The 21995-nt window shown below is 44.2% G+C and overlaps 1 protein-coding gene across 3 annotated transcripts in view; it reads left to right on the forward strand.

The window, feature by feature from the left end:
* Positions 1-21995, forward strand: part of GUK1 (guanylate kinase 1) — a 43530-nt gene that overhangs the window by 14600 nt on the left and 6935 nt on the right. The window contains exons 1-5 of one of the 3 annotated variants that reach the window (XM_050942819.1): positions 494-602; positions 5000-5113; positions 9769-9810; positions 11219-11315; positions 21785-21923. In XM_050942819.1, the coding sequence (XP_050798776.1) occupies positions 5002-5113; positions 9769-9810; positions 11219-11315; positions 21785-21923 (390 nt within the window). In that variant the 5' untranslated portion in view covers positions 494-602; positions 5000-5001. Of the gene's footprint in view, positions 1-493; positions 603-4825; positions 4874-4999; positions 5114-9768; positions 9811-11218; positions 11316-21784; positions 21924-21995 lie in introns of those variants that run through there. The other 2 variants (XM_050942820.1, XM_050942818.1) reach the window with 2 other exon arrangements.

Genomic DNA, 21995 nt, shown 5'->3' on the forward strand with positions numbered 1-21995 from the left:
TGACCTAGTTCAGTTGCAATAACTTTTGCTATCTATGGAGAAAGGTATAGGTAAAATAAAGATCTGATTACTAAATTTTCCTCTGTGTTTTCACAGCTGTACCTGAGAGCTCAGCATTGAGAGTGCAGTCAAAGTTGACCCAAATTTCCTCCTTTTATCTTGAATTAAGTAGCAAACCCTTTCCGTTTTGTACTTGTTTTGATTGCTGATCGTGTCTTTGCTGCTAAGATGTTCTTTTTATGGATGTGTAATATTTCAGATTAGTTACATATAAACAGTCACTTAAGTTGGTCCCTCGTATTTCTTAAAAAACAGAGTATGCTTTGATGTGGAAAGCTTATGCTGGCATTTACCAGAGTGTTACCGGGGCATGCGTGGAGATTTAGCAATAAGAAAAGTAGGAGAATGGAAGAAACCACAGGAGGAGATTAAAGGTCAGCGGAGAGTTTTCATTGGCTCCTTTAAGGTGGAGACTCTGTAATTAAGGATTTAGATGGTTCACAAATAGCTCAGCTTTCTGCCTGCTCACTCACATTATCAGTTTGTTGCTGTTACAAAGAGCTGGATTTTATACTTCGACTAAAAGGGCATAAAAGTAAAAGGTAAGCCATGTAATCAAGGAATGTTGCTAATATGCTAGTGCTATTTAAGCAACCGCAATTCTCTCTGCCTCCTTTCCGGATCAGCTTTGAATAGAGTGCAGTTCCTGTAACAAATTTTGTTTGCTTTAAATTTTCCTTTCCTGTTAGTGGCTGTTAACGGACAGGAAAATAAATGTGAGCAGAGAAAAGAAAATGTAAAAGAGGAAACAGCAAGAATTAAAAATATCCAAGCACTCCTGACTGGCATATACAAGTAGGAGACTAAAGAGTTCTGTGTTTCAGGCAGCTCAAGGAATTCTTGTTAGCAGGCAGATACTGTGGTGAAGAGTGAATTATTAATACCTAGATAAGCGGCAAAGATCCACTTTGGCATTTGAGTGTCAGAGTGTGTGGAGGTTGATTTAATTATGCCCATGGGAGAGCTCTCTCCCACCGGCATAGAGCTGCTACTTGGGAGACCTTACTGCACCGCAACTGCAGTGGTACAACTGTGCCATTGTAAGGTCTGTATGTAAATGTAACCTTAGTTACTACAATATTCAGCTTTTGAAGGGCTGGAGAAAAAACTGCCTTATATATCTGGTGCTTTCCTAGAACAAAACAGTAATAATAATTTGCACTTGCAGAGCCTCGTTGTTAAAAGTATTTTAATTAAGCCTCATCATGACCCTATCACTTAGCGGTTATCCTTATTTTATGGATTGGGGAAAGTGGACACCCAGGCAGAGAGAGAGACTGAGTGACTTGTGCAAGAAGTGGGTATTCACCCACGGAAGCTCATGCTCCAAAACGTCTGTTAGTCTATAAGGTGCCACAGGATTCTTTGCTGCTTTTACAGATCCAGACTAACACGGCTACCCCTCTGATACTTCACACAGTGAGTTAGCAGCAGAGCTGGGAATAAAACGCGGGGCTTCTTATTCCTCATCCTCGGCTCTAACCATTAAGATCCTGGAGCCTCTTCAGTACTTGGCAAGTGGACAGGAACGCATTTTCTCCACTTTGGTATCTAGCATGACTTTTGAAATTTAGTGGGTACTCCGCCAAACACTTCAGGCTGGAAGGAAAGACTATGTAGGTTGAAATTCTAACTGTGAGGTTTATTAAACCATGGAAAGTGATTAAAAACTAGATAGGATAAAGCACTAATAAATATGCTGTAGGGACCAATTCCTGGGGAATAAATTAAATAATAATACAGACGCTCCCTGGATTACGCAGACCCGATTTACGCAAATCTGGATTTATGAAAAAGTTCCGTAAGTTCTGTAAACTTTTTTTTTCCGTAATTGTTGGGTATACGTTCCCGACTTATGGAAAATTCGACTTACGCAAGGCATTCCAGAACAGAACGCTTGCGTAAGTTGGGGAGCATCTGTAAATCTAGTGTCTCTTCATTTTCCAGTTGCTATGTTTTTGTAAAAGTAAAATGGGTATAGTCCCTACTTGACTAGTGCTTGTAATTAACTTCATGGGGGTTCTTTTGTAATAAAATAAATTTGTGTTGGTAGAATTTTGTACAAACAACACTTTCTTTTGTATATAAAAATTCCCTTCAGTGTATACAGAGATTAGTAGTTGTCAGGCAAGTGTCTGGTAATGCATAATATCCTGTATGGGGTATACAGAGGATTCGTGTGCTGATTTTGGAGCTTGCTGAATTTATAAATATAGCATCTGGATGGACTGTGGGGCTGTACAGTTTAGAGTTAGGGATACACAAATAATCCACCTGCTCTGTTCTACTTGCCCTGAGTCTGAGTTGTCACGTTAGGTAAGCCTGCAGTGCATATGTGACTGGAACTAATTCTGTAAGTGTCTAATTGTGTCTCTACGAGTTTGAGATGAGACCTACTAAATCTTCTAGTCCAGCAGCTGTTACTAGTGCAGGATTGTTCCTTTGAGGGTGCTTTGCATGCCAATACAGGATGCAATTCATCTGCACCTATGTGAGCGTTGGCTAAGTATTAACTCACCTCACACCCCACGGAATTATGCAAGTGAACACGCCCTCTTTTCCCCCCCCCCCCCGCCCGCGCTCCCAATACTAGGTAAGCAAACAGTCGCTGGTAGGTTGTGTCTGGCCCAAGGTCACAGAATGAGTCAGTGTCACAATGGGATTGAGTGGAGGAGCTGCCCACCTTCCAGTTTAGGGTCCAAGCTACGCTCGCCCATGGAGGGAAGAAGGGCACTGAGCCTGGGAATTCAGTATTGTGAAGTAATTCTCGCTCCTTGCAAAGTGTGATAAGAGGCTGGTTTTGTGTGTTTTTCACAGATCACATCCTAACAGCCCATCTACCGCTGACCACCAACAGAAAGGCTTTATTTAACTTAAAAAAATATTACTCAGTTCCGTCATCTGTCTGAAACAGCCCTCTTCCCTGTACTCTGCATGAGAGTAAGATCCTTGCTGAGAGTCATCTGCAGATGCTGAGCCAAAAGAGGCCAGATCTGCAGAGAGAGGGCATTCAGAGATCAGAATGTACATTGGGATTTTATTTAGGGGAGGTTGGGGGGGGGGAAGAGTAGTAGGGGCAGGAGTGTTACCTTTTAGTTGAGGAAAGACTTCACTGGGGTTTGAATCTGTAACCTTCAGTACATAAGCTTCTACCGCTGGAGCTCAAGCTTGTGTAATTTCCGCTACTTTTGTAGCTGTAGTAAACCCTTATCCACTTGTGTGGCTCAGCCACTAGCGGGAGACAAAGACCCACCCTCTCCAAGGTTGGGGTATGTTTGCACCCTCATAACAGGGTCCAAAATGTTGTAGCATAATGTACTTTTTTTGTAAACTTTCATGTAAACCCAGTACTGATGAAAGTGCAGTGGTTGATAGCCATGGGGATGGAAGTCCTCACCTAGCCACAGAACGATGGCTTCAATCACCACAGTGCCTCTGGTATGACCTGAGGGGCCAACTCTAGCAATGAGGGGGTGTTGGGCACACTTATCCGTTCCATCCTCTGCTGAGTTTGTCAACTATTTATGGTGGATGGGGGTTATGTGGACTCTTGTCTAAGGCAGACTGGACTGAGACCACCAAACAACTGTCAGAGGGTAATGGTTTTCAGTCACTACCAACCTGGCCAGGATTTGGAAAGATGAAAGGTTCTGCAATGTGTTACCAGTCTCCTAAGACATGCCCGTCTCCCTTGGTTTTTCCTCTTTGAAATGAGCGGGTCAGCTTGTTCATGATGAAAGTTCTGTGGCAACATCTACAGTGCCTGGATCAGTTGCTCTTTTACATCTCCGGTATTGTGATTCAAGCTTTTATAGCTGAACTGAATTCTCTTCCCCCATCTCTCCCAAGCTGCATCATACATAGGTTTCTTATCAGTGTGTCACTTAGATAAGGAAAAGTTATTCCACTGACATCAGTGAAAATGAAAAAATGAGCTAAACTGGTTCTTTGGCAGTTTTACTTCCTTGAGACCTTGCAGTGCACATGTTTTTGCTCACCTTTATTAAACATGTGTGGTAAACGAACATCACATTGTGTGTACAAGGTGTCATATTGGGATAACAGATGACATTTATAAAGACTGTAGGTATCCTGGGGGGAAAACATGGTTTGGCTCAACAATTGAGTATAGAAGGGTCCCCTGACAACCTACAAACCAAATACCCATGTAAACATGCTTCTTCATACTGTCCAGCAAACGGAATACTAGTCCCTTTTCTGTTTAGAGAAAAGTCCATCCCTTGGGACTAAATGGTTCAGGGGCCGGGTAATAGGCAAAAGCGAATCTTGTGCTCTCACCATGAATCCTGCCCAGCTTAGTAGCCGCTGGCATCCGTCTGACTGCTGTTCAGTGGGACTATATGAAGTGAGTTTGATCTCAGTTCAGTTCCTTGGGGGCACTTGCCCACATCACATTGAATTCACCCTATACTTGGCACTAGCTGTCCCTCTTGTTAGCAGTCTCAATAAAGAGGCCTTAACTGACTGGATCCTGGTGACTGAGCTCACTTTGGCCTAGGGATGTTCCCTCCAGGTAAGGGTTGAGGCACAGTGGGAGGAAATGTTGTCCTGTTGCTGCTCATCCTGTGTTCTCTCTCTGGAGAGAGGATGTTGCTCTCTAGAGCTGTCAGTCCAGCACATTTCACCACCAGCACTAAACTAGTCACTTCAGTCATACATTGTGAGAATTTATGCTTATCTGATTTCATATTTCCTCTCAGGTCCACTGCTACTGTTTCTTTTGATACCCCTTTTCCTCGCCTAGGCGGTGCCATTTGTTCGCTGATGATTGCGTAGTTGGCTGCAGTAGCTTGTAAGTGAGGGCAATGAACAGAAACCTTCCCCTCTGCCTGAGGCATCTGCTGGAATCTAAAGCTGGCATTTCTTATGATCGTGTGTTTCTAACCAAGAGATGTGTTTGTTTTTTCCCCCTCTGCAGCCATGACGGGACCAAGACCGGTAGTTCTGAGTGGCCCATCGGGTGCAGGAAAAAGCACTTTGTTAAAAATGCTCCTTAAAGACTACAGCAATGTCTTCGGCTTCAGTGTCTCTCGTGAGTATTTGTGCACAACCCAGCTGAGGGGGCAGGGAAAGTGAAACCAAAGCTTAATAAATCCAAGGGCCTGACTGTGTAGCTACTACACATAGTTTTCAAATAGTTAGCCCCCAAATCATAAAAATTGCATGTTAGCTGTTGTGGCTTGAGTTAATGGATCTATCTTAACTTGTGTGCTAGTAAGTATGTTTACATAACTTGGGCTAGGTTTTACTGCTGGTGTAAATGGACAGGACTCCAGTAACTTCATTAGAATTTCACCTTTTAAAAGGTTGATATTTTCATGCTACCCCTAAAACAGCATGCAACGGATGTTGGTTCAGAGTCATCCCTTACTGGGGTTTGTCTTTAGTCTTAAAGTCACAAAGCTCTAAAGCAGAACTGTACTTACAAACATATGACTTGTGTCCTCTAAACACCCTGAGAGGACTGATTAAGATTCCTCTGTGCAAGACCCCACCTGCTTTTCTGAAAGCTTTAACCTTTCTGTGGGTGGATTTAATGAAACCTATGTGGTCTGGCTGTTAGGGTGAGTCAGCAGAATAGTTCTGCTCTTCTATTCAGATTCTTGTATCCTGACACTGAGTTACTTACCTGCTTGTGCCAGTGATTGTTTTGGCTCATTGATTTATTTTCCTGCTTAGAACTGTAAGCTATACAGCAGTCTTTGTTTTCTCTACCTGAGAAGTGTGTGGTGGATTTCTTTAGTACGTAAATAGTCCTATTATGGCTAACTTACTGTCCCTCTCATCCACCTCTAAAATGTGGAGAGCTATGAATGTTGAGTTTATCGTATATAGGTGAGTGCTAGTCACCTTAGTATCTGGGCACTAGAAAAGTAAGATAAGGAGTTAAATAATAAATGAATATCCCACGACTGGACCACGGCTACAGGACTCTGAGTAGATGACCTGTGATATAATCTGTGCTTTGTCTTTTCGATGTGACAAGAAGATGTTGGTGGTTTGCTTGTTTCCAGTAACATTCTCCAAGTTGTACAGACATATGGGAAGGCACAGTCTTTGTCCCACAATGATTACAATCTCTAAAAGACATGTATTAATTGAGGTGGTGATATTCAATTTCAGATGTTAAATGGAACAGGATAAATGTAGCCCTCCCATTTGCAGGCTTTAAAATGTATTTGATTGATAAAGCCTCTATCACCGGATACGGTATCCCGGAAGTTGTGCGAGATTTAAAAGTTAACCCAAATCTCTGACCCTTTGGTCTAAAGAAAATGAATTTTAGAAAGTCATGTTTTAGGTCTAGATTGAGGGCCCTCTATATTAGCAACTGTACATCGCCGATTTCCAGTCTACAGTGCACATTCGTGTAGCCCAGTTCAGACAAGTTGTTTTGGCTCATTAACTGCTTTCTTTAAACCAATTTTTTAAAATCATCTTTGCAAAATGTGGTTCTATTTTTTTTGCCCGCTAATTTTTAAAAGAGCTACTGTTGAATATTAATGATGTTGCAGATTCTCAGTCTATAACCTGGGTAATTGCATTCTGAATTTCCAGAGGATGGCTAGGCTTGAATTTCCAGTCTTCTTTTACACAACCTGTCCACTGCAAAACATGCAGTTAGCACCTGCTGCCTTCACTGACCACTTAGAAGTATCTTCAAGGCTTTGAGAACAATGGGATTCTTATTGAAGTCCAGCTCTGCTTGGTTGCTTATTTTTGCTGGGACTTTGGGTATTGTCTTTAGGTTTACTTATCAAATGGATTTTTACTGCAGTAGGAACTTTCTGTACCAGTAGCTTGGAGGTTCTTGGCAAAATCCTGGCCCCAGACTTCCACAAATTCCTCTCTGAATGTTGTGACTTTCAGAATAAGTTTAAAAGTACTTGAGACTAAAAGACTTTAAAATGTCTCCCTTTGATACATGTATAATGCTTCTTTGTATGTCTCTAGCAACCTAACAGAAATCTCACATCACAAGTATTGGGGTAGTGGTGTTAGTCTGTATCCACAAAAACAACAAGGAGTCTGATGGCACCTTAAAGATTAACAGATTTATTTGGGTATAAGCTTTTGTGGGTAAAAACCCCCACTTCTTCAGGTGCAGTTCAGCACAGAAATAGACTTTGTCTGTCCCCTAGGCTGCCTTTTTTTTTTAAATCCATGCACAGCACTTACACCCAGCTGATCAATGCTTTTAGAAGCTTATAGATGAGACCACATCCTCCTTTTGATCAAGTCCATTCCAACCAGTTTGTGTTCCATGCTGACTGCCAGAGGATGTATCACAGTTTCTAGAGCACATGATAGCACTGGTGCTGGAATTAGGGAGGCTACTCCACCCCATGGCTTGAAGTGGTTTCTATTATATACAGAGTTTATAGTTTGGTTCAGTGGCTCTCAGTACCCCAGTATACAAAGTGTTCCAGCCCCCCTGCATGGTAGTGCTTCAGAATAACACAACTTATAGTGGTCTCCGTATGGATTCTAACTTAGTCTCTTATCTCATTCAGAGCTCTGACCTTATTCATTAAATCTATCTATATGAGCACCTCTCAGTTTTCTGAAATGAATTTATCCAATACAGTGGAGTAGGGAAGTAGAATTATCCCTGTTTTACAGAGGGGGGCCTAGGGCACAGGAAGACTTAAGCCTGGTTTAAACCTAAAATGCAGGTCAACGTAGCTACATCACTCAGGGCTGTGAAAAATTTCACAAGATGTGCAGTTTAGTTAGATCAACCTAATCCTCACTATAGACACAGCTAGGTTGATGGAAGATGCCTCTCAAGGGGGTGGATTTACTACAGTAACAGAAACCCCCCTTCCATTGCTGTCATAAGTAGGGTGACCAGACAGCAAATGTGAAAAATCAGGATGGGGGATGGGGGGTAATAGGAGCCTATATAAGAAAAAGACCCAAAAATCGGGACTGTCTCTATAAAATTGGAATATCCGGTCACCCTAGTCGTAAGTGTCTACAGCAGAGCTTGTAGTATGTACATACCTGTAGAAGGGTTTGGCCGGGGCTCGTCACTCTCCGGAGCGATGGGGAACCACAGCGCCTTGCAACTTACTTCCAGTTGCTGATGGGGAATTAGCCTGGCTGTGGGGGAGTCTCTCACTGTGGCAGCAATAGAGGCAAACAGAGTCAGTCATTTGTGCCCGGCCTGTGGTCCCCTTGCAATAGCAGGTCAAAGGGTCAGGCCCTTAGGCAGAAGCTGAGCAACAGTTTATACAATTAGCAGGCCTAGGCCCTGAGTTGGGTCGGGGCAAAAGTGAGCTGAAGGCTCAGGTCCTCAGGCAGGAGCTGAGCAAAGGCAGGTAAATGACAAGCCTGAGCCCAGGGCGGACGCAGGCCCACCCACTCCACTGCGTCCCAGCCTGGGGTCCTAGCAGTGGCAGAAGGCCTGCTGCTGAGTCAGTGGGGATCCTGGCCACAACACATTGACATAGTCTAGCTGCAGCACTGCTAGAGCCTAGGGTCGGCTGCCCCTGGGCTACTTCGAACTGCCCCTCTGGAGATACCTGGGTCCAGACAGTGTCCTCCAGGGGATCAAACAACCTGGGGTCCTCTGGGTAACTGGCGAGGGGCAGGCCGGGCTGCTCCTCTGGGCTCTGGTCGGCATCAGGCGTCAGCAGGTCAGGCCAGTACTCAGGTCCGCTGTAAGTCGTTGGGGTCTCCCATCCGGGAGCTAGGTTGGAGGTGTCTGGCCTCTCTGGTGGCTGCCTCCCGAATGAGCTCTGGGGTCGGGCTTTTATACTTCCTGTCCTATGCCTTGACCTCTGGGGGGTGAGTGCAGGACTTACTGTCTCCACCCACTCTGGTGTTGAGGGGGGCTCATCCCTCTTGGGGGTGGCGGGGGGGAAACGACACCGCCTCGCTACAATACATTAAGGGCTTGTCTATACAAGGAGATTGATGCACAGTAAGCTAGGGTGTGAATTTGAAGCACAGTAGCTACCCCACGCTGACTCTCTCAGGAAGTTTACCTTGATGCACTGCCAAAGTTTGTTAAGCTAATGAGCACAAAGGCATTCTTCGTGCACAGTAAGAATGTCTACGTGGGAAGGCAGAGCACAGTAGCTAACGCAGGCTTTTTCTCTGTATAGACAAACCCTAAGTAATTTGCCCAGTGTTACACAGGAAGTCTGTGCTGGAACAAGGAATTGTATCTGGGTCTCACAAGTCCCAAGCTAGGACCCTAACCACTGGACCATCCTTCTCCTCTATAAGCAATGACTGAATCATCTAATAATACCTGCTTAAAGCAATTAGAAACAAATGTCAAGTATCAGAGGGGTAGCCGTGTCAGTCTGGATCTGTAAAAGCAGCAAAGAATCCTGTGGCACCTTATAGACTAACAGACGTTTTGGAGCATGAGCTTTCGTGGGTGAATACCCACTTCCTCAGATGCATGTCATCTGAGGAAGTGGGTATTCACCCACAAAAGCTCATGCTCCAAAACGTCTGTTAGTCTATAAGGTGCCACAGGATTCTTCGCTGCTTTTAGAAACAAATGGTGCAAATTGGGTCCAGAAGCTTTGATCAAATTAAACAGAATCAAATTACCAAGTGATCGAATTGAAGCCTGTGTATGCTGCTGAGTAGGTGGCTTTGTATTGCTTTTATATTATTTTATTCTTGGGTGAATTACAAAATTACAGAGACTGTGTTTGCTTATAGATACGACAAGGCAACCAAGAGTCGGAGAAGTGAATGGCAAAGGTCAGTATATTGCACTTGTGTGTATTGTCAGATTAGGCAGGGCTACTGCTCTGAGAATTCTGGATGACGTTTCCCACTATGCCAAAGCTTGCAGAACCTGAGAGGAGTAGCCAGTTTTGCTGGAGACAATGAAGAGCAAACAAGGCTTGTAACCAATGGATAAGTACATGTTTGAGCAAGTTCTGTTGTTTATGGGCACATTCCGTGAAAGTGCAATTGTGGGGAAGTCAGACCTTATTTACTTAGCGTTTATGGAGTGTATTTATTCAGTACATGTCCAATAACAGTATTTTACGCTTACATAGGACCTTTCATTCTGAATGATCTCAAAGGGTCTTATAAACTGAAGATACAAACTACACACAGGGATCACTTCACCTTCAAATGAAACGCAGCTGCCTCTGTTGTAGGAGGCAGCAGCTGCATAGTAGCACACAGCAACATTACACAACAGTTTAGGACGGAGTGTGCTGAAGTGCTGAGTACTCAGCAGCTCTGATTAACTTCAATGGGAGTTACTGGGTGCGCAAAACTTTTGAAAATCAGGCCACTTAATTTAGGTACCTACAGGTGGATTTAAGAGCGCAACTCTAGACATCTAGTTTTGAAAATCTAGATTTTAAAGGCTAATAGGCTCTGGATTTCATCCCTGTTCCAAGAGACTTTGCCTCCAGTAGCACAGAACAGAAACCTGGCCCCTCCCAAAAAGCATTCTGGGGCCATTGTTTTACTACTGACTTGGAGGGAACAGTGTAATTTAATTCAATTGCCAGAGCAATTGAGGTTTAAAATGCAGCAACATTAGAGTCAACCCAGCACCAAAAAGCATCTGAAACATCTTACTGGTGTCTTTATGCCTGGATAGCTCAAAAAGGTCCACATGAGATTTTTACCTACTTTCCCAAAGGAAAGTTTACCTTTCAACTGAGAATAAGAAATTTCAGCCAAAGTGGGTTTTGTTTCAGGGAAGAGGGCACAATAAGCCTTTAAAAATAGAGGCACTTGGGCTGAAATGACTTCTCATCTACTACTGTAGCGCGTTGTAAGCATGGCACTGTAATAAGAGAGGCCACTGGAGATCTGGAGAGTAGAAGAAGCAATGTTAGCAGCAGCAACAGTATATCCGGCCTATTATTAAAGATGCATTGGACATAACTAAATATCATGAGCGGGGTGCGGGGGTCCATTGTGTTTCTGTATGTGTTAACCAAGGGCCAAATTTTTTAATTTGAGTGCCTGAAAGCTAGTTGCCTAAATAAGCATTTAGTTGCCTAACATAGGCATTTAGGTGCTTCAGTACATTTTAAGTCTCCAAATGTGTACACATGGCCTTGAGCCTTTATCTTGTTCTAAGTCCGATGAAAACTGCACACTGATGTAGATTGTTTTTCAATATTGCTGGATCCAGAGTACCACTTTGTGACCAGAGAACAAATGCAGAAAGAAATTGATGCTGGTGAATTCATTGAGCATGCGGAGTTCTCTGGAAACATGTATGGAACAAGGTATGTAACTGTTACACTGTACCCAATAGCTCACGTGACTACGGATTACCCTGAGATGATGGGGAAATATTTTAACTTGCCATGACACTATTCTCTCCCTAGTCTAAGCTTTTAACTCTTGCAGCATGTCTGCTATTAATTTTATTCTGTCACTAGTAATTGGTGACATTCACCCTTGTGCAAAAGGTCAGTATCAGGGGTGTGCAACACTCAAATTTTGCTTAAGCCCCAAGATTTGAGTGCGAGATGGTTCATAGTACTCACGCTGGCCCTTCACAGAGGGAGATTTCACTCATACAGAATGTTTATAATGCTCTTCACCTTCAAAGTGCTCTACAAAGATTAATTAAACAAAATGAGACTTAGATTCCGCATTCACTCCCTGTGTTATCCAAAGGCCTGAGTGTGATCAGATCAGTGGTGAAAGCAAGTGACACATGACTCAGTCTGGTACAGTAACTCTTACAAATTAATAAATTCTCTCTGGTGTTAGCACCTGCCATTAGGATTTAAGTGTAAAGTGGATTTTAAAATAGCATTGCTACTGGCATAAAAGTGATCATCAATGAAACACTAAGTAAGCTGCAATATAAATTAAAAGTCAGATATCTTAACACAAAATCTCTGACAATTATTACAGCCCAGGTTGGATCGAATGGCAAAAGTAAAATAAGTGCAATTGTTTTCTAAGATACCAAATCAGTAATAGAATGAGTGGATTTTAAAATTGCGAATACCCCTTAAGGGTGAATGGAAATGCTTTAAAAATACATGCAAAAAAAGTCTAAATTTCCAAAACAAATTGTGATTTTGGGGGCCAAACGTGACAGTTTAAGGAGACCTGCCTTTTAGAGGTCGGGTGCTCAGCATGTTTTGAAAATCAAGCCCCTTTCAAGTGTCTCAAAATGTGGGGCAACGAAAATCACATCACTTTAAAAAAATTAATCCTAAACTTCTGAGTGCATTATCAGAATATAAAATTACAGATCAATACATTTTAAAAACAAATGAAAATAATTTTCTCTCACTTTACATTAGCTGCCTAGAGTTTCTGTGTCTCTTGAAAGATTATACGTTATTTCCCTAAGGCAACATAAGGAAGGCCGCTTCCTGCTTTACTCTAGCATTTCTGATGTCACTGGCTTGCTCAGGAGGAACACGTAATCTTGACCTTCAATCTCAGCTGTTAGAAACCTTCCAACTCACGTTGAAGGAGAAACCAATTTCAAGCCTCTTGAATCCATGGATTCAAACTGCTAAGAGGAGTTGGCCTTTGAATAGGATTTTCAATTTAATCCAGGCACTCCCTCTTCTGGGATACCTCTCAGGGAGCAAGCTGAGCTTACCAGCCTCAAATGGCAATGGCTGTTGTTTGGTCAGGAGAGTGTAACACAAACTCCTCTGCCAGGGGAGACACTGGGCATGGGACAGACGAAGATGTGGCACTCAGTTGGGTGTGATCGGTGTGAACTTTTAGGACCCTATCTGCTCATACATGAGTTACCAACTAAAGAGATTAAAAGAAAAATGCCATTACAGAGTGAAATGCAGAGTTGATTTTTTGCTCTTTGATGTTAGTTTAACTCTTTTCTGACTAAAATGTCATGATAGGGAGGAGAAGGGGAACAATGGAGAAGGAACTGGGGAAAAGATAGTGAGCTGAGCTGGGATGGACAGGAAGAGCAAGAGAAGCCAGTAAAACAGGAATTCTGTTTTTTCCCCTCTGTGGAGGAGGTGGTTGTGAAGAGATCTGACTGTACCACCGTGTTCTGCCATCCTGTTTCAATCTCCTGCACTAGCAAAGTTGCGCACACAATGCTTTTCTGGAAGAATTCTTTGGTCTGGTATTAGTGACTAGCTGGGGCTCTTCCCTCTGAGTCAGGGAGTTGGAGGTCCTTGGGTGGTTTTGGTCAGATCTTGCCCCTGGGAGGAATGGGTGGCTGGGTCCTGTCTGTCACTCACCCCACAATGGCATTTCCTGTGCTATGGGGCTAGCGGGGCTTGGCTGTCTGCTCTGGGCGTTGCAACCTATGGGGTTGCAGCGTTGCTCAGGTTTGGCCCTGCCCCCCTTGACTGGACCAAATTTGTGTGAATGGAGTTGTGATCTGGCTCATGGGGTTACAGTGCCACTCACTCAAATTTAGTCCACCTGGACTCCCGTCATCATGACAGCTGGGCTAACCCTGAGTAGGTCTGGGACCCTAGAGGTTGCAGTAACTGGATCAGGGAGGCAAGCCCAGCCAACTCCATGGGACAGGAGCTGCCACGCGACCCTTTGAAACATTCTGACGACCCAATTTTGGATCCTGACCCACAGGGTAAGAAAATCTGAATTAAACGAAGTATTCTTCCCTTCCTGTCCTAATCTGTTACATCACATTAATGTACCCTGCTATACAGCTGCCATGATGCACCCCAGAGGCAACTTCATCTTAGCAGTGGGGAAGTATGTCCTCTACGTACGCTATACTGGTGTTTGTTTAGGCACACTTCAGAGTCAAAGATGCTTTGTAATAGTAACACATTTGCCCTCAGGTTTTCCCATCATAGAGACTAAGGTTTGTTTTCTCCATTCCCCCAGAAATGCTCCAGACGTGATCCGTCAGACTATTTAGGGCCAGATCCTAAGCAGTACTGAGCACACACAGTTGTCAGTGAAGTTACTGTTGTTCAGGATCCAGCCTTTTGCAGGTCCTGGAAATGCTCAGCGATATTACTGTTTTGTTGTGCTGCTGGAGCATCTGGACCAGGACCACATTTTGCTAGGTGCTGTACAAACGCAGAATATAACACAAGCAAAAGCATGAGTCTGATATCTGAATGACAAAATCCCAGGAACTGCTAGTGCAGAAAGGGGCTATTCACAGCTGGGTTGAGCACAGGCCTTTTCATCCAACAACTTTGAATGTGACTTAGTATTGGGATCATTAAACTTGACCACGGGCAATATAAGGGCCTTCTCCTTCTGTAGAATACTTCCATTCCCTCCCTTTAACTTTCTTGAAGATTTAAATCATCTAGTGGCAACCTTTATATAGACATAAACTTATTTCCAAACTATTCCCAGAGTCCTGAATTTAGGACAGAATAGTCCCATGCACTGCTACAGACTAGGGACCGAATGCCTAGGCAGCAGTTCGGCAGAAAAGGACCTAGGGGTTACAGTGGACAAGAAGCTGGATATGAGTCGGCAGTGTGACCTTGTTGCCAAGAAGACTGACGGCATTTTGGGCTGTATAAGTAGGAGTGTTGCCAGCAGATCAACATTGGTGAGGCCTCATCTGGAGTATTGTGTCTAGTTTTGGGCCCCACATTACAAGAAGGATGTGGAAAGGTTGGAGGGAGTCCAACGGAGGGCAACAAAAATGATTAGGGGCTGGAGCACATGACTTACGAAGAGAGGCTGAGGGAACTGGGATTGTTTAGTCTGCAGAAGAGAAGAATGAGGGGAGATTTGATAGCTGCTTTCAACTGCCTGGAAGGAGGTTCCAAGAGGATGGATCTAGACTGTTCTCAGTGATACCTGATAACAGAACAAGGAGTAATGGTCTCAAGTTGCAGTGGGGGAGGTTTAGGTTGGATATTAGGAAAAACTTTTTCACTCAGAGAGTGGTGAAGCACTGGAATGGGTTACCTAGGGAGGTGGTGGAATCTCCTTCCTTAAAGGTTTTTAAGGTCAGGCTTGAGAAAGCCCTGGCTGGGATGATTCAGTTGGGGATTGGTCCTGTTTTGAGCAGGGGCTTGGACTAGATGACCTCCTGAGGTCCCTTCCAACCTTGATATTCTGTGATTCTGAAATAGCTCAGGCTTCAGTGCAGACCTAGGTCCAGATTCAAGCCTGGTGTAAGTGAGTGCAACTCTGTTGCTGCTCATTTAGCTGCTTATGCGGAGTCTGAATTTTCCCCTTCATCTTTTCTCCTTAGATATTGCCACCCTTTATGCACTCTGCTTTGCCCATCTGTATACATTTAAGAGCAGATATTTTAAATCCAAAGACAGCTGCTTTGCTTTACCAGATATTTGTAGGTTCATTTCTACTGCACACCTGTGGCCATCTTATGAATGCAAGGATTGCCCAGTACTGAAATAAGTGACTATACTTCACCAGCCTAGGTGAAGCATTAGTCTGTCTCCAGCAACAGCTAATGCTGTGCAGTGGATACAAGTTTCTTCCTGCCCCACTAGCTTATGCCCTGAAACATAGTGATGCCATTCTTCATACAATATTGTCTTTTTCAAGAACACCTTTCATCCCAAAGCAATAAAAGCAATCCTGAAACGCAGCCCTCTTTAAGCTGCAGCCAGCTAGTGCTCACACTATGCTGGCAAAGAGGGGAAATGTTAACCGAGGAAATTAGGAAAACCCTGAAGGCTTACTAAAAGTGTGGTAGAAGAAAACAGAGGATTTAAGGCCATATCCAAGAGATCTAATCTTTTTGTGACTGAAAGCTAACATGCTTTTTCCAAGACTTTTTGATGATGGGAAAGATATAAGAACCTGAACCAAAGAGAAATTAGTTTACTCCAGGAGGTGTCAGTCATTTTGGAAAACAAACTCACCCAGAGACACTGCTTCTCTGATCACAAGGGCTAAGATTTTTCAGAGTGATGGTTCTGGATGCTTAATTGGAGACCATTTAAAGAAGCCAGTGTTCCAGAAAGTGCTGAGCACCCACTCTCTGAGAATCAGGCCCTTGTTAGATGCCTCAGGTTCGGCACCCATATTCAGTAGTCCCTCTGGAGAACTGTGACCAGGATCTTTGCCACTGTAGGGTCCAGTAATGTGAGGTGCTGAGAAATCACTAGAAGTGGAAGAGACAGCACCTGGGAGATCTCATGTGCTTAAATCGGAGGGGGGAGGGGAGAGTCTTTGCACGCTTAGTGTTAGAGCAATTTTTGTGGATTTGTGACAGAAACCAGTCGAAGCCATAGCTCTAGTCGCTAACATCTTCTGCAGTTTGGGGGGGAAGAAAGGAGAACTGCAATCCAGCACAGTCAGTGAGATCGATGTGCAAGGCACAAAGCTCGTAGATCTCCGTGTTTGTATAGTGTTTGCAGCGATGATGATAAGGTGGGTTTAAAGGCTTTAGGACAGGATTAATGTGGAAATCCCAAGAATAACTTTGAAAGCCAGGACTTGTGTTACCTGCTGCAGCAGGAGGGGTCTTGTTAAATCTGTTCCTAACTCCAGCTTCCTGCTCCATCTTGTTAAAACAATTCTGGGGAGAGGAAAGTGTCCCCCTTTTTCCATCTATCTTAGGTATTCGTAGGGCCACCATCACCATAGCATCAGAGCACCTCACCATCTTTAATGTATGTATCCTCACTGCATCCCTGGGAGGAAGGGAAGGGCTATTATCACTGTTTTGTGGGTAGGGAACTGAGGCTCAGAGAGGCCAGATGGCTTGCCCGAGGTCACACAAGAAGTGTGTGTTGCAGCAGGGAGTTGAACCCAAGTCTTGCAAGTCCCAAGCTACCACCCTCACCGCTGGGCCATCCTTCCTCTCCATTTATGGAGTAGCAGCTTGCCTTGCCTGTATGTGTCTGTGATAAGTACGTGTGGCTTGAGGTGAGACTTCTGGATGTGAGGTCTGTCATTCTGAAATCATGGCAGTAATCTCTGCAAACCTGCTAAAAAAGAAACAGAACTAACTCTCTCCTCTTTTCCTCCATTCCCCAGCTGGGACAACACCGCAGGGTTCCTTCAACCTGAGATGAGGTTTGTCCTCCAGGCTTAAACTTAGGTGGAGCTATACCAGCGGTCGGCCACCTTTCAGAAGTGCTGTGCCGAGTCTTCACTTATTCACTCCAAGTGAAGGTTTTGCATGCCAGTCATACATTTAAACCTTTTTAGAAGGTCTCTTTCTAGAAGTCTATAATATATAACTAAACTATTGTTGTATGTAAAGTAAATAAGGTTTCAAAATATTTAGAAGTTTCATTTAAAATTAAATTAAAATGCAGAGCCCCGCGGACCGGTGGCCGGTACCTGGTCAGTGTGAGTACCACTGAAAAGCAGCTTGCATGCCGCCTTCGTCACACTTGCCATAGGTTGCCTACCCCTGAGCTATACAGTGCTGCTCCCTCCATCTCTGTGGCATGGAAAATGCTGGTGGATGGGGGAAAGGGAGCCGAAAGAAGAAGAGGGGGAGAGAATTGGGTGGGAGTTAGTGGGAGAAATGAGCAGGGCAAAGGACAAGGATAAGAATGGAAAAATAATACCCAAGTAAAATGAGAGACAGGAGGAGGAGGTGGAAAAAGTTGGGGGGAGAGAAAGGGGAAAACAGACAGGAAACAGATGATGATTTTAAAAAAGTGCTCTTATATAGCACTCTTCCATCCATAGGTCTCAAAAAGCATTCCCAAGAAGATTGGAATCATTATCCTCATTTTAATGATGGGGAAGCTGAGGCGTAGAGAGAAGAAATGTCTTCCTGAAGGTCACCCAGAGCTCCGTGTAAAACCCAGGACTTCTGAGTCCCACTCCAGTGCTCTTGCCATAGCAAGCACGCTGACAATTAGGGAACACCGTGGTGGAGAATCCCAGGTGCAGATGGGTTAGAGGTGAGGTCTTCCACTCAGAGCAAGTTGGGAACCACAGTGCTAATGGATTTCACTGCTCCCGGTGGAATCAGAGCTCTGTTAGGGAGACCTTGCTTCCACCACGATATCCTTGGCCTAGGGGACACCACAGCTCGAGAAACAGTATTCCCTAGGAATCATGCCCCACATCTGTCTGGAGTGAGCTCATCTCCTCGATGCTGCTGTGGGCAGCCGCGGCTTCACTGTCCTAATTGGATGTTATCCTTCAGTGTTGTGGCAGAAGAGGGTCTTGGAGGAGGGTTTGGGAGAGGAGGAGGGGGTAGGGACTGAGCAGATCCGTTCAGGGAGATGTCCCATGTGTAAGAGGCAGCAGGGAAGGAGGCAAAGACACAGTGGTAGGAGAAGTGTACAGATGGGCAGGCAATCCATGGTAGCAGTAGCCCAGGTAAGGGAGAGTATGATGGTTCGCATCCAAACCGTACACCCAGGAAGAGGAGGTTACAGCACATAGACAATGCGGGGACAAAAGCAAACAGCCACACCCGTCCCTTAGAGGTTGTTTAGTCTCATCTTGTCTCTGTAGTGCTGTCCTGACAGTTTTGCCATGTAACTAAAAATCAAAATATGGACAGAACATTAGCCCGTCTACTGAAAGGTCAGCTGTTTGGTTTTTTTTTTTGGTCAGGTTCCATTTAAGTCATGAAGTTCATAGGCAGTAAGCATGTTACTGATTAGAACTGGGAGAATTATTCTTACTATAACAATTCAGGAGAATATAGGCTGCATTTTGGCACCTATCTGAATTTTATCACCATGGGTCACTTTTACATAAAAAGGGTCTGCTGCACAGACAGATACTGACAAAAGGAATGCTTGGTCACACACACACACTATAGCAACTGCTGTCATACTAGCAGAGTATATGTCTGTCCACGCTCAGCTTGTAATCAGATAGCGCACTGGACTAGCAGACCTCTTGAGGTCCCTTCCAGCCCTACATTTCTAGGATTCTATGAGCACCTGTGGGGAGGGCCTGTGATCACTGTTGGGTGGGGACGAAGGTTCTAGGGTGACCAGATGTCCCGATTTGATAGGGACAGTCCTGATATTTGGGGCTTTTTTAAATATGGGGTCCTATTACCCCCCACCCCCATCCCGATTTTTCACACTTGCAGTCTGGTCACCCTGGAAGGTTTGCAAGAGGAGTTACAGCTTAACCTCTACCTGAGAGTATGGAAAGCCTTCTCTAAAGGACTACTCTTTCTCTTATCCTCTGTTGCCACCATGTGGCCACTTAGTTTAACTAATTAAACCTCAAAACATTTTCTCAGGTTTTCTCTTCTTATTCTTTATCCTTTGTAGTACATGAGTGCCCAGGAGCCCCAGCTACAGACCAGAACCCCATTTTGCTAGGAGCTGTACAAACCCAGAAGAAGAAGATGGTCCCTGCCCCAGGGAGCTAACACTCATTTATTACAGCATTCAGATAATTGGAGTCACTGCTCTTTAGATGTTAGTTTGTTCTAAGAGGATCATAGAAAGCATTCGGAGGGAAGGGCAAGGCATATCAGATTCAGCCCACAGTGGGGAAAGCATATGATTATCTTTGCCAGTCCAAAGGAAAAATATTTTTATGCTCATCTTCTTAACTTGGTATCTTCCAAGATTGGCAAATGCTATGAAGGATACTGCACTCTTCAAGAGAATTTATTAGTATGGAAACTTGTGACCTCTTGTAGAGAAGTAACCTTGTTCAGTGGCTTTTCCTCCTTAGTCCAAAGTCATAGATTCCTGGGCCAGGAGAAGGCCACTGTGATCATCTAGTCTGACGGCCTGTGTAACACAGGCCAGAACTTCCCCCAAAAATAATTCCCATAGTAAATCTATTAGAAAAAACATTGTCATGATTTAAAAATTGTCAGTGATGAACAATCATAACAACCCTTGGTAAATGGTTCCGCCAGTTAATTACTTTCACTGTTAAAAATCTGTGCCTTATTTACTGTCTGAGTTTGTATAGTTTCAACTTCCAGCCATTGGATTGTGTTATACCTTATTTCTGATGTTGCCACCCTTGTAGTCCTTAGGGATTTGTAGGGGCTTTGGATTTTGAGCCTCTTCAAAGGAATGATGTCATTGCTAGCCTGTAACTAAGATGCTCTGTATTTACCTCAGTGGATTGCAATGCCATCTTGTAAGCCATTTCCACACACTTAATTTATCTTGATGTAGCAATATGCACTTGTGTGAAGCTCTAGGCACCTATATGGTTTTGTAAGAATATGTCAGATTCTGTGGTCTCAGCCCACAAAATCTAATTCTCCAGTGCCCACCATAAAACTGCTCCCGCTTTGCCAGCCCCTTGTGAACAATTTATTCCCTCCCCCCGACCCCCCTATACCCCAACTATACATACAATATGATGGGGGCTAATTTAGCTACATCGAGTCGGGAAAAAGATCTTGGCGTCATCGTGGATCGTTCTCTGAAGATGTCCACACAGTGCACAGAGGCGGTCAAAAAAGCAAACAGGATGTTAGGAATCATTAAAAAGGGGATAGAGAATAAGACTGAGAATATATTATTGCCCTTATATAAATTCATGGTACGCCCACATCTCGAATATTGTGTACAGATGTGGTCTCCTCACCTCAAAAAAGATATTCTAGCACTAGAAAAGGTTCAGAAAAGGGCAACTAAAATGATTAGGGGGTTGGAGAGGGTCCCATATGAGGAAAGATTACAGAGGGTAGGCCTCTTCAGCTTGGAAAAGAGGAGACTAAGGGGGGATATGATAGAGGTATATAAAATCATGAGTGATGTGGAGAAAGTGGATAAGGAAAAGTTATTTACTTGTTCCCATAATACAAGAACTAGGGGTCACCAAATGAAATTAATAAATAGCAGGTTTAAAACAAATAAAAGGAAGTTCTTCACACAGCGCACAGTCAACCTGTGGAACTCCTTACCTGAGGAAGTTGTGAAGGCTAGAACTATAACAATGTTTAAAAGGGAACTGGATAAATTCATGGTGGCTAAGTCCATAAATGGCTATTAGCCAGGAAGGGTAAGGAATGGTGTCCCTAGCCTCTGTTCATCAGAGAATGGAGGTGGATGGCAGGAGAGAGATCACTTTATCATTGCCTGTTAGATTCACTCCCTCTGGGGCACCTGGCATTGGCCACTGTTGGTAGACAGATACTGGGCTAGATGGACCTTTGGTCTGACCCAGTACGGCCGTTCTTATGTTCTTATGTTATGTTCAGGGCAAGCCTGGGAAAATAGCTAGGCCTTCCAGCTTGCCCTGTAGGCCAACATAGGCTGTCCCTCTTGGAAAAGGGTGGAGGAAATCTGGAGTTGAGGACCAGTCAGTGAGTCCTGCTAGCCACCCCCTCCTATTGAATCCAAGGAGCTGTGATCAAGTCCCTTAGCAGACCAGAACTGCTGCAGTTTCCCAGGGGGAGATAGGGACAAATCATGATGCCTGGCTGTGTTATAGCACTTCTATCTGTAGCTCTCAAAATGCTTTCCAAAGGTGGTCAGTATCATTATCCCAATTTTACAGCTGGGGAAGCTGAGGCAAAGAGAGAAGTGACTTGTCCAAGCTCTCCCAGCAGGGTAAGCTAGGAATTAGACCAGGGTCTCCTGCGTCCCCCGTATTATGCCCTATCCACTAGGCTACACTGCCTCCATTTCTGAAATCTCCACTTCTAGTTCACTCACCTCCCTCTTGTGACCATGTGGGAGACACCTCTAGGGACAGGGGCTGGGAAATATCAGTGCAAAAGAGAACGTCAGTGGTGCAGCATAGATTGTGAACGGTTCTTAATGCACAAGGAGTAGACAGCTAAGGTTCCCTGGGTCTCCCTGCATGGCATCCCCACCCCAGTGTCCAGTAACCAACTTCTTCTCTCCCTTCCCCCCAGTAAAGCTGCAGTGCAGGCCGTGCAGGCACAGAACCAGATCTGCATCCTGGATATCGACTTGCAGGGCGTCAAGAACATTAAGAAAACTGACCTGAAGCCGATCTACATCTCCGTCCAGGCTCCATCCATAGAAGTCTTGGTGAGTGATCCAATTAATGGATGAATTCCGTGAAGTGATGAAAATTTCCTGCCTCCCCTCCATTGATCAATT

The sequence above is a fragment of the Gopherus flavomarginatus genome, chromosome 2 (assembly GCF_025201925.1).
Source record: "Gopherus flavomarginatus isolate rGopFla2 chromosome 2, rGopFla2.mat.asm, whole genome shotgun sequence".
Lineage (NCBI taxonomy): Eukaryota > Metazoa > Chordata > Testudines > Testudinidae > Gopherus > Gopherus flavomarginatus.